The 12,411-nt window shown below is 45.5% G+C and overlaps 1 protein-coding gene across 1 annotated transcript in view; it reads right to left on the reverse strand.

Moving 5' to 3' along the window:
- Positions 1–9,822: 9,822 nt before the first annotated feature.
- Positions 9,823–12,411, reverse strand: part of HEATR6 (HEAT repeat containing 6) — a 29,114-nt gene continuing 26,525 nt past the window's right edge. Inside the window, exons 19-20 of the mRNA XM_075014124.1 lie at positions 11,725–11,929; positions 9,823–10,978 (exon numbers count right to left, since the gene is read on the reverse strand). Coding sequence (XP_074870225.1) covers positions 10,428–10,978; positions 11,725–11,929 — 756 coding nt within the window. The 3' untranslated portion in view covers positions 9,823–10,427. The remainder of the gene's footprint in view (positions 10,979–11,724; positions 11,930–12,411) is intronic.

The following is a 12,411-nucleotide window of genomic DNA, read 5'->3' on the forward strand; positions in this document are numbered from 1 at the left end:
CTCCATGACTTCTGGGCTCCAACACTCAAAGCCAAATTTAGGTGGCATAGCCTAGTTGCAGCAGGCTTCCTATTCACATCTTTCCAAATTGTGCATGGTTCCCACTGAAAAAAAAAAACCCTCATCACAGCTGGACCTCTGCAGACTGGCTCGAAGCTCGGCCTCGCTCTCCTGGAAGGATCACTAACTCAGAAAAAGCTTTTGACAGCTCTAGCCAGAGTTTTGAAGCCAGGTGAGTTGTTGGGAGGACACTTCTCTCCCCAAGAGTTGCATACAGCTCTAAAAATAATCCTCACATTGATGCCATGAATGCCCCACCTCTGCATACTACAGCCCAACCTTCCCCATGAGGTGCATGCAGCTAACAGCGCAGGAAGAGATGATTAGAAGACCATGAAGAAAAAGATAATGCCTGATCTGAGAGCTCAGAATCATCACTTATTGAAGGTGGCATCTGCATCTTGCTCCTTACTTGGCCAAATCTTGATTCCAGCACCAGGGGTGGGGCTGTATGAGGTAGTTTTATCGGTTTATGAATCCCCATGCACACTGCACCAATCTTTGGCATGACATTTTTCAAATATAATAAAATTGCTAAAGCATTCAGGAGATTCAGTAACACTATTAAATTGTATCAGAGAGGTAGCCGTGTTAGTCTGTATCTTTGAGAACAACAAGTCCTGTGGCGCCTTATAGACTAACAGATATTTTGGAGCATAAGTTTTCATGGGCAAATACCCACTTCATCAGATGCCCACAAAAGCTTATGCTCCAATATATCTGTTAGTCTATAAGGTGCCACAGGACTCACTACTAAATTGAAGGAGGTTAGCTTACTGGGGAACTAGATCAGCACAGAAGCAGGAGAAAAATGGCTATGGGGTCATCTCCAATAAAGCCCCAGTGAATCTCTCATTCAGTACGATACAGGTAAGTACACATAAAGACATCTGCCACCAACTAACCATGGGTGATCACGGGTCAAGGAGCCTGCCCAAGACCTTGAACACCTCTAGACAAACAGAACTAGATAAATACATGGAGGATAGATCCATTAATGGCTATTAACCAGGATGGACAGTAATAGCATCCCAAGCCCGTTTTGTCAAAAGCTGCTAACGGGCGACAGGGGATGGATCATTTGGCGATTGCCTGTGCTGTTCATTCCCTCTGGGGCACCTGGCACTGGTTATTGTTGGTGGACAGGGTGCTGGGCTAAATGGACCTTTAGTCTGGCCCAATGTGTTTTTAAAGGGACATTTACAAGCTCCACCCACTCATGACAATGAGAGTTGCATGGTCAACAAAATTCTTGTGCCATATACTCCACTCCATTATCAGCTACAAGGGTTAGGTGCTAAAGTCATCAAGGGCTTGTCTATAAAAGGGAAAGCAACCACTATAGGTATGTGGAATAAGCTATAAGTGTCCACTGGTGTAAGCAGAGCACTTGGGCAGCCACTCGAGGGAGATTCAACTGCTGCCCAACTGATTAGCAGAGCATCCACGGCTGGCAACAGGTGTTTCTACTGGTGGTGCACATCTGTACATGCCTCAGTGCATATAACTTTATTCCACCCATGGACTGAAAAAATTAGAGGACACAATGGTGTCCACCCAAAGCCCTATTTTGCCATAACTATTCTGGTCAATGTCCCAGTAAAGATAAGCCCTATTTCCCACCTCATATCTGGTAGGATTACTAATAGGTACAGTAGATTTGGTAGAAGAGTCCTAGACCGGTACTAACCACCGAGCTGGATGGAAGAATGTACGGCCACTCAGTGCCTTGTATATTCTATCTACTTAGTGAACCTAGAGGAAATCAAGCTCTGTGCTAACACATGTAGATTGCCTTTCAAAGAGTTGGCGTGTAGCTTGAATGTCCCTTGCCACTTCTTTGGCTATAAATCATGCTGCATGCGATAAGGTAATTACCCTCTCCTTGAAACAATTCATAGAGAAAGCTATAAAAAGCCTGGCTTGTAAACAGAACAATAAAGAGGCAGCACAATAAAATCTCATTCAGGACAGGGAGGGGACTACATTTTTGCTGGCCATTAAATGCCTCTTGTTTTTTCAAACTCAGGGGAAAAAAGGAGGTGTGTGTTTGCCCTGGAACCTGTAGGTGCTTTACAGAGACCTTCGCCACCACCTCCTTCGGAGCCCCGACATTCCTTGCACAGGGACAACGTACCTGCTATAAAACAAAGACGGCGGCGGATAACACCAGGACCTCTTCTACCATCAACAATGGTGCGTCTGCAGCAAGGGCAGCCGGGCCAGCCACCCAGCAGGGCTCTTCCTCGAAGGCCAGGAAAGGCAGATGGGCGTGTTTAGCCCATTAAGCTTACATCTGTCACACAGTTACACCACTGGCGCCTGCCTCCACCCAGCACGCCAATTCTTCCATGCTCAGAGGAGGTTCGTTGTTCTTCTGGTTCCCCTTCCTTCTGGCTGAGGGAAGATTAGTTATGGCTCTTTCCAGAGCCAGTCAGTAGCGACAGCACTGGTTTGATGGTTCCAAGCAGGGTTTCTGGAGTAGTGGCTCCCAACCTTTTCAGTAACACACCACTTTAATGAGACAATTCCACAGTGCACACTTTCTTTTTTCCCTCAACTGAAATGATTGCCCAGAAACATCAAATTTAAGGTTAAGGTCTTACTAGAGAGGTTTGCAACATAGTAATGCACACAAGAAACACATGCATTAATGTTTCAAATCCATCACAAAATATGGTCTTCAACAGGTTTAAAAAAAAAAAAAGAGGTGCATAACTGAACACATGCCATGCAAAGGATGTTGATTAACAGAGTAACTGCTGAAAATCTCAGTGGTTACTTGATTACTTGGGGGCAGGGAGAGAGAGAGATCAGGGAAAGGAGGTGACTCCAGACAGCATGCTCCCCTCCCCACCAGGCCTTGGGAGACAGGAGCTGGCATTGATACCACATCCCAGCTTCAACAAGCTCCCACCTTCCCTCCCTCCTTTCCAGTGTTCACGCTCCAGCCTGTCCGGGCCAGGAAGCTGCAGGGGAGAGGGGAAGAGAGAAAAGGGGCATTTCTCCTTATGGCAGTTCTTCCAAGAGCCAGCAGTGGGGGAAACTGACCAACCCCCGGCCAGCTAGGACTCAGACTTTCTGCCTGAGCCCCAGGTGGTGTGAGGTCATCATTTCCCCCTCATGATGGCTCTGCAAAGAGCCAGTGGGAGGGATAATTGACCAAATTTCAATGGACACTTTTGACAGTTCTCAGCACCCACCAGGTGAAAACCACTGGGTGAGACAGTGTGTCATGCAGCAACCACAACAGTTCCTCTCTAGCACTTGTCTCCTTTTCTAAAGAGTGTGGCAAAGTTCTGGTCATGCCCCAAGGGCCCTGTGCTTCTGGGAGATAGTGTTTGCCTCAGAGGCTTGCTGAGGCCCTCCACACAGCCTCATCCTTCTACTTGAGGTAAGGGTCACAGCCGGGCCACCGTGTGAGGTGAAAAGCCCCCCATAAGCATGGGTTCCACTCCTGGGGGGAAGTCCCTGTACTGGATTGTAGACAATCCCAGGCCTGCCATCTACTCCAGGGTTTCAGTCCAGGGACCCTAAGGCAGCAGCAACCAACAGGGCTTCCTCTACTCCCACTCTGGTAATTTCTTCCCTAAGCCACTCCCCCAAACACTCCCTCCCAGTACCTGGCAAATCCATCCTGCATCTCCACAGCGCTCTGGCTTGCTCAGTCCTCAGCGCTCACCTAAGGCCTTTTAAACAAACCCCAGCAGGCCTGACCGGGCTGCAGGTGCTCCAATTAGCCTGCTGCTTCTAATGAGCTCTTAACTGGCCCCAGGTGCCTGCTTGATCATGCTACATTAGGCTTGGCTCTAGTAACTGTGGGGCCTACTTCCACTCCTCCTTTGGGTCACACCCCTGGGCAGAGTTCCTCTGGGCAGCACCCACTGGCTCCTCAGACAGCTTCAAGCAGCAGCATCCCCCTCTGATTCCCTTGTTTTAAACCTGTGACCTGCACTCCCACCTCTGTTTTCTCATTACTTGTCCCAAGCAGTCAGTTGGGTCCTGGGTCCCATAGCCCCTTCCACGAGCCTGGGGGAGGGGGCTTAGCAGTGGTCTTGGGCCCACCCACTTCCAAGCATCCAAATAGTATGCAGGGAATTGGAAAGGATTTACCCAGAGCCCAGCACATCTGCCATTAAAGGGCAGCCAGCTGGTCTGGGTGGGTCACAACAGATACATTGTAGAGCACGTAGTTTACAGGGGCAAGCTGATATTCTTCACAGCCAATCTTAAAAACTGCCGGTGTTCCCTGTAAGCCATGGCCTTGTGCAGCCACTCAGGAAAGATCCAACAGCCGCCCAGCTCCTTAGCAAAGCACTCCCAGCGAGGTTTTCTGTTTCTATTGGTAGGGCACATTTGCACATGCCCCAGTGCACTTAAAATATTTATCCTGCACAGAGATGGAAAAGATCCGAGGGAACACGTCTCAGCACCTATACAGACATTAAAAACCCAAGAACCTTTTTCACATGAGAGATATTGCCCCAGAACTCACTGAGGTTGCTAATTAACTCCATTTAGCTGCTAATTATGCAAGTGACAGAGTAGCCTCTCCTTTCCCTGGTAAGCCTGGGGACAGGTAGTTAATGTTGCAGGTTCTCTCTTTGGAAAGGGAAGTGTACAGGTGCTGCGGAGGCTCTAGGAGGGTTACTCTGTCCTCTAGGTAGCCATTGGCTACTGAAGATTATTAACCCAAACTAAGGGGTGGTTCCAGATTTGGCTCCTCTTCTGGACTGCCTTTAGATGGGCCCCAAATTAAAAGCTGGCTATAAAAGTCTCCTTGAGGGGTTTGGTCTGAATGTTGCTACAGAACTTTGTTAGTGGCACAGTGGAACCTTGGCAGACTTCACTTGTGAAGTGGAGACCTTTGAGCACTTAGAATTCCCGCTGTTAACTCAGCTCGTCTGGCTCTTCGGATACGTTTAAGCCTCTCTGCACAAAGGAAAGATGCCTTGAAGCAAGTATCTTCTGGCTCCGGCGTGGCAGGCCACCCAGCGCCAGTGTTATGCAATGCACCGTGCCTGCTGCCACCCATGCCAGGGATGAATGCAGGCATAGGTGACGTGGGGGAGCGTACAGAGGGCCACATGCACTACTGAATGCTACCTGGGGAAGCACACGGAGAGGCTTGCTACATGAATTGCAGCAGAGCTTGTGGAGGAGACTTGGGTGAGGCCCAGAAGTGCCCTTCAGAATCTCCAGCTACCATCTCATCCTCCTCTAATTAGAGCTGCCTTTCCTCAAGCACCAGCATGCAAGATCAAATAAACTATTTCCAATATTTTCCATTGTAAATATACAGTATTGTTGCTACGTTATGGGTTAAATAGGCTTTTTCGGGGCTAGTTTGAACCCCTCTATAACATTTTCTATGGGAAAAATGCCTTCCGAGTTCCAAACCACCAACTTACAAACAAGCTTTTGGAACACAACCTGTTCGTAAATTGGGAACTTCCCGTACCTTGTAAATCCAGGTAAAATAGCCAAGAGATAGAACTGACACGGGGCAAAGCACCTGCTACTTTATAATGTCTCCCAACCATACTACTTAACAAATAAGCTGTTTTTTTTGGCTTGCACCATCAATTCACCTGTCCTGGAGCATCACGATGCATTCTTCTCTTTTGAAAAAATCACACACATACTTTGCTAATATAATCAGGAAGAGAGATGCAAGTTGAACTCCTTTCGAAGCAAAACAGAAAAAGCCCCAACCTGGACTTTATACACCACCGCTTTGTACTGCCCTACCCTCCTCTGTTTCCATATTTAAGCCCTAAGCCAGCATCAGATTTTGAGGTACACTTTCTCAGTAGCTTACAAAACATCTGGTGAGTCCCCGCTGTGGAAGGTGCTGAACAAACCAATCTGCTTTAATCAACAGCTAACAAGTCAGTGTTCCAGTTGAAAGGATGGCTGATAAGGGGAGAGGTGGCTTTTACCAACTCGAGTAAAGGTGGTATTTTAGAAAAGCTACCTTGGAGTAATCGCTCAAAGATAAAAACATGCTAATCAGCCCTGTTGAGGAAAAATTAGCAGATCCATAACCACAGGCTAACGTGCGTATTGTGGAAACAGATAACATTAGTCATGCTGAGCATAAAAACACTACAGCTGAGTCTTTGGCCATAACAGCATCTGCTGAATAGACACAGATGATTCACTAAGGATTGCACATGTTCTTTTACATTGGTTACTCCCCTCTTTATGCTGACTTGCTCATTTGTCTCAGCCTCCTTTAGGCCTTGTATGCACGGACAATGCGGCATACGTTTGTGTCACTACACGCCACAGTGAAAAGCAAGCTGCCCCCACACTGCAAAGAAGAGCTGAATCTGGGGATGAAAGGCTCTGGGGAGGAAGGGGACAAAAAGCTCTGGCAGCAGCTGCTTGTCTGCTGCCCAGCCTCTGCTCGAGTCTTTCCCCGCAGAGGGGAAAAGCTGCAGCACTGTGGAAGCAGTGGGACATCAGCCATGGAAAGTGGAGGTCATGCGTACAGAGAAGTGTGTAACGTGCATGCCTTAAAGATAAGTGAAAGTAAATACATGCACAGCTCCAGCAAGGATTGGCTCAGCTGCAGCAAAAGCCAGCAGGGAGCTATTTAAAGAGCTGGCAGGGACCCAGGTTGCTATAGGACTGTACCTGTAAGAAATGTTAAGTTATTTTAATCCCTGCCTAAAGAGCACATATATCTTTACCCTCCTTGCCTAAGCAGTGCCTCACCCTCTGCAGTGTCATTTACACCAGTGCTAAGTGGGTGGGCAGTGCCCGTACTCGACCTGACACTCGAAGCATATGCCCAGCTTTGGAGTGCAAGGGCTGGATTTGTGTGTGTATGGAGGCACCTAAAGAAGGAGTTAGCCTGTCTGTGCTTTCAAAAATGCCAGGAGAGACATCCAACTGCATTTTTAAGCACCTCCCTACCTCTGAAAATCTAGGCTGAAGCTCTCCAGAGCAGGCATTGTCATTTACTCTTGGCATGTGCAGCTCCTAGCACAAAGGGCTCCCATTCTGTCCAATGTAGTGGTAAAGAAATACTGCTTCCAAAGATTGCGGGTGACACAGTCAGAAGAAAATGAGAACCACAGGCGCAATTCAGGGGCATCTCCTCATTAAATCTTTAGGGGTTTGGGTTACAACTTTTTAACTTCAAAGGGAACTGAAGCCCTGCTTCATCGCCTTATTTTGCAGACAAGAGATAGTCCAAAAGGTATCACGTGTTTCTAGGCTGCGACCTGTGGAGTTCCTAGTTCTTTTTCTAAAGGAATCTCTTTGTGGGCTTTTAAGTCAGCTGTGGATATTCCCTCACGTCTGAAACTTGGCACGCACCAAAATGGTTGTTTTATAGCCTTGGGCCCTTTCTACCTATCACTGGGTGTGTAAGCCCTTGATGAGCCATAGCTCCGCCTATTTTCCACTTGCATCACTGCTGAAATACGGAGGAGCAAAGAGAACAAGTCAAGGAAAAGATTCTTGGGGTGGGAACTACATCTTATTCTGTGTCCTGTACTGGCCCTTAGAGACCTCTCTGCGCGGAATGACAGAGGGACCAACACCGCCGTCCTTGAGCAAGCTGGAATCCCAACCATGCACACCCTCCTCAGGCAGCGTCGACTCCGCTGGCTTGGCCACGTCCACAGGATGAATGATAGAAGGATTCCAAAAGACATCCTGTATGGTGAGCTAGCCTCTGGCAAAAGACCTCCCGGACGCCCCCAGTTGCGCTACAAAGATGTCTGCAAGAGAGACCTCAGAGAGGTAGACATCGAGCTGGACAACTGGGAAGAACTAGCAGATGACCGCAGCAGATGGAGGCAGGGGTTACACAAGGGCCTTCAGAAGGGCGAGATGAAGATCAGACAGCTAGCAGAGGAGAAGCGAGCACACAGAAAGCACAATAAGGACTTGCCAGACACCCACTACATCTGCAAGAGATGCAGCAAGGACTGTCACTCTTGTGTGGGTCTTCATAGTCACAATAGACGCTGTAAATGAAGTCCTCAATTGAAACTTTAAAGGGCGCGATCCATAGTCTATGCAGACTGAAGGATGCCTACTACATACCACTACTGGCCCTACTGCACACTCAGTAAGAAACCTCTACGGGGGACTGAGTGGCTTTGTCAACAGGCAAGTTACAAGTACTGGGGATGTTACCTGTTCAGACACAGGACTTGGGCCCCACTGTGACCCTATAACTAACAAAATAGTTGAAATGTTTGTGCAGCTGTTTTGGGATTTTTTTTTTTTAAAGACAACGGCTTCTTTGAAATACGATCTTTGATCTGACACTCGCCGTAGTTAAGTGTAAAAAAAAGAGAACAGTGCTCATCTCAAGTCCTGTTCTGTGTCTCCATCTTCTGACTAAGAGCAGGGCACTTAATTTGTTAGGTGCCCTGCGGTCACTATCTTTCAACCCAGGCATGACACACATTGCATCTTCAGCTTTGAAACAGTCCCAAATCCTGGATGTATCTCGGTACAGTACCCTGTTGTCCTACCACAGTTTTAGAAATAAACTAACAGAGCAAACACACAGATTTGTTTCTACAAGTGATATGAGAACCTGCTGCTTAATTTCTGAGGCTTGAAGCTCAAAATTTAGAGGAAAAACTACAGAGAAAGTAAGAATTAATAAAGCTGCACACATCTCCCTTAGGCCTGCTCTATACTACTGTGTGCTGTTCAGTCTAAGTGGGTGCTAAGGGCTGACTGCCCTAGGCTGCATTCCTTCCATCCTTGCCTCTGCCCCTGCTGGGGGTGTGGAGCAAGGCCCCCTCCCCACCTTGCCCCAGGACCCACCATGGCTGTCAGCCTGGCTGGGAACAGACCCTAGTTTCCGGTTAAAATCAAAGATATGGTCTGGTACATTTGAGGGTTGCACAGAAACATTCTTGTGTCCCTGCACCAGCAAATTTGATCTTATGAGAAGGGATCTCAACAAAACTGGCTAAAAATATTGAGGACAGGGGTGTGGGGTATGCACTATTATAGAGACAGAGGAATGCCTTGTTAGTTAAGTTTAGGCTCTAGAAATTGTGTTATGATTTTATTTTATATGGAGCCATTTGTTTTCAATATTGTCATTACCACTCAACTATCTGGTCTTTGACAATAAACGTATTCTTGTTTTTGTTATATCTACGTCTGGTGTGTTAAGTAACATGAGTTGAATCTTATAAGCTGATGTGTTCCATTCTTTTGGGACGAGTGGATCTCAGCGTTCTTTTGAGCATTCAATGGAACATGGCATCAACCTCCAACAGGCTGCCAGGCGGGGGATGTAAGTCTATTGCTAACCTGTACTGGGAGCGAGGCCCTGTGAAGAGGCAGTGCTTTCTTGCCAGAGGCTAGTGGTTTCAGACAGCTGATCCACAGCAGACAGTGACAAGATGCGTAGGTGGGAGTGAGGTGCTTCACAGCCCTGGGTAGCCCTCCCTTCTCGGCAGCATCACAGACAGCTGTGCCTATCTAGTCCATGGGAAAGTCAGTTAGTGTAGCAGTCCTGCCTCATGCTACCAATCCTGAGGTGGAAACCAGGTTATGCCTGGGATTTTCAATACAGCCTCAAGGAGTCAGCATCCCAAATCTTCTATGCCAAAACCCCAACTCATATTCTATAACATCGTTATCCCCCAACAAAGCAGCTGCAGTTCTTGGACTGACACGGTAGCCTCTAACCTGATGTACTGCATTATCAAACTTAGTTCTGAGTTCAAAACTCAGGTAGGAGTTTATTTTGGGGCACTGGTAAGATCAATGTCCATGCACCAGGAAAACAGTCCACTTGTGCAGGAGGAGGATGGTGAGGGTATGAACTGATCTGTATCAAGATGTTATTCAAGTATTCCAACTGATATTTGAGTTTATTGTATGACTGCAATAAATGTGACAAAATATCTCATGCTGAGAAAAGTATACCAACTCTTCATATTTATGATCAGATTTCCAGAAAAGTTAACGCAGACATTACCAATTGTGCCAGTGTCCTTTGTGAGCAAGTTTTTGAAGATAGCAGCCAACAGTGATAAAAGATTTTGGAAACCAGCTCATAAAAGGCTCTCTTCTTATAAAATATATAAACAATAAAAAACCATTTGTTTTCAGAATAGTATCAGATCCATTACCCACCAAAACCAATGGAGACAATTTACAATGAACTGAACAGTAGGAAAGTAAATGAAGTTTTTTTCTCAGCTTTGCAGAACATTTCTCCAGAGTTCCAAATGATTCAAATAAATGTTTTAATGTTGCCAACAGGACACATCTCTTCTGGACATCTTGCATACATGGAAGCAAGGTACTCCACCTCCACGTATCATCAGAAGGCATAATTTTCTGGTCATAAAGGCAATGGATTTTGATTCCTAAGCCTCCGTTAATTCAGTGGAGTTGATGTGGTTTTTCAAGATATCTTCTAGATAAGCAGCTACTATTATTTTAGTTTTGCCTTCTGACAGTTCCTCAATACCACAAATATGCTCAATAGCTCTTTTCATCATTCTGTCTCTTTCTGGGGAGTCTGTGTGTATTCCTGCTTCATTTTCTTCAACCTCTGATTTCATATATTGCAAGATGTAGGACCTGATCACATCCCCATTCTCTGCTATCATTTTTCTAATGAATGGCAGGTCTGTACTGTTTGCCAAGCTTAACAAATGAATCAGAGCCTGGCAGATCTGCGTTCTTAGGCTGGCACTATATTTGAACTCCAAAAAGTCCTCAGTGTCTTCGCTCTTCTGCAGCGCTATCACCAATGCACTCCAGATCTGGGAGAACTGTTCCGTGGTTCCATAGCATTCCCGTTTGGCTGGGATGGAGAGGGCCATGGCAGATTTGATCCGGACTTTGAAATTCTTGCATGACTTCACTACCGATGTAAGAGCATTATAAGCTTGTGCGGTCCAAGGAGCTTCTCCTAGGAAGCATGCAAGTTTGCAGTCAATAAAACACACCAAGTCAATGTTACAAAAACAGCTGTTCAGAAAGATTTATATTTCACTGATGAAATCTGTCTTCACTTGAAGACTCACAATTTTCCTCAAACAGAAAATCAACGGCTTTTTGATTCAAGAAAAAAATTCTAGCCTTTCCCTCTACATATGAAAAAATATACTCAAGTGACATTACATTGAGATGCCACTTCTGCTGCTTACATAAAAATTCTTCCAGACAATTAGAACAATACCTTTTGATGCTTAGTGACTGAGTAGATGCCTTATTCTGTTTTGGTTTCACTGAAGGATGAAATTTACTAGTGAGCCCAATATTTTTTTCATTTTCCTTAGTCACTAGCCCTCATATCTAGCAACAGCTATTGCCTTGATCATTCAAACATGAAGATTCTTTACTATCATGAGCAGCCTTATTGAAATGGACGTAGTCAGGTTAAACACATACGTATGTTTTAAAAGGAATAAGATCTATTTCATTTCAAATGCACATTCTGGACTAGATTCTGCCCATGGATATGGAGAGAAATTTCAAATCCTTGGGTTTCCTTCTCTGTCTGTTCTTATTCAAAATACATACATATGCTAGATCAATTCTTAGCAAAAAACAAAAGAACCCCCCAACCTAAAGAGTCTCATTTGTACAGCTTGTTCTGCATTTCCACTCAAATAGGTTAGTGAAAAAACTTCTAAAAAGGAAGATTTTACTTACCAAGTGGCAAGGCGGGGTTTTTAAATACGTTTCCAAGTGCATAACAAGCATTCCACCGTACTTTCATGGTGGCCTCACTCTGGACAGTAGAAATAAGGGCCTGAATGGATTCCTTAATGATTTCACTAAATCTGGGTTTTACTATGTGATATGGTTGAAGAAAATGAAGCAGATTTCCTAGGGCTCGGACTGCATTGCTCTTTACCTGAAACACAAAGCAAAAATTATATTTTAATTTGCAAACATGCATCTGTCAAGGCTTCTTGGTGCATATACAAAAGTAATTACATATATATGGTACTCAAATAAAATAATTTCAGTTATTTAAAAGAGAAAAACCTTCCTGTAACCTCTCAAAAAGACCACCCCTCAAAGTACCTCTCCAAAATGTTCCTGGGAAAATAAGAGAGATTCTACAAAATTCCCAGAACTTCAGACTACTTAGGCTGTGCCCAACTGACAAGAAAAAGTGACATTTGCAATTTACTCAAGGTATGTCTCTACTATGGGTTCAGTTAATTCTGTCATTAAGCCACTGGGGGTCAATTTAGCAGGTCTGACCCATTAAATTGACTGCCGATCACTTTCCCATCGACTCTGGTACTCCGCCAGAATAAGATGAGTAAGGGGAGCCGATAGGAGAGTTTCTTTTGTCAATCTGGCACGGTTTGGAGCCTGCGGTAAGTA

This window comes from Carettochelys insculpta, chromosome 19 (assembly GCF_033958435.1).
Source record: "Carettochelys insculpta isolate YL-2023 chromosome 19, ASM3395843v1, whole genome shotgun sequence".
NCBI lineage: Eukaryota > Metazoa > Chordata > Testudines > Carettochelyidae > Carettochelys > Carettochelys insculpta.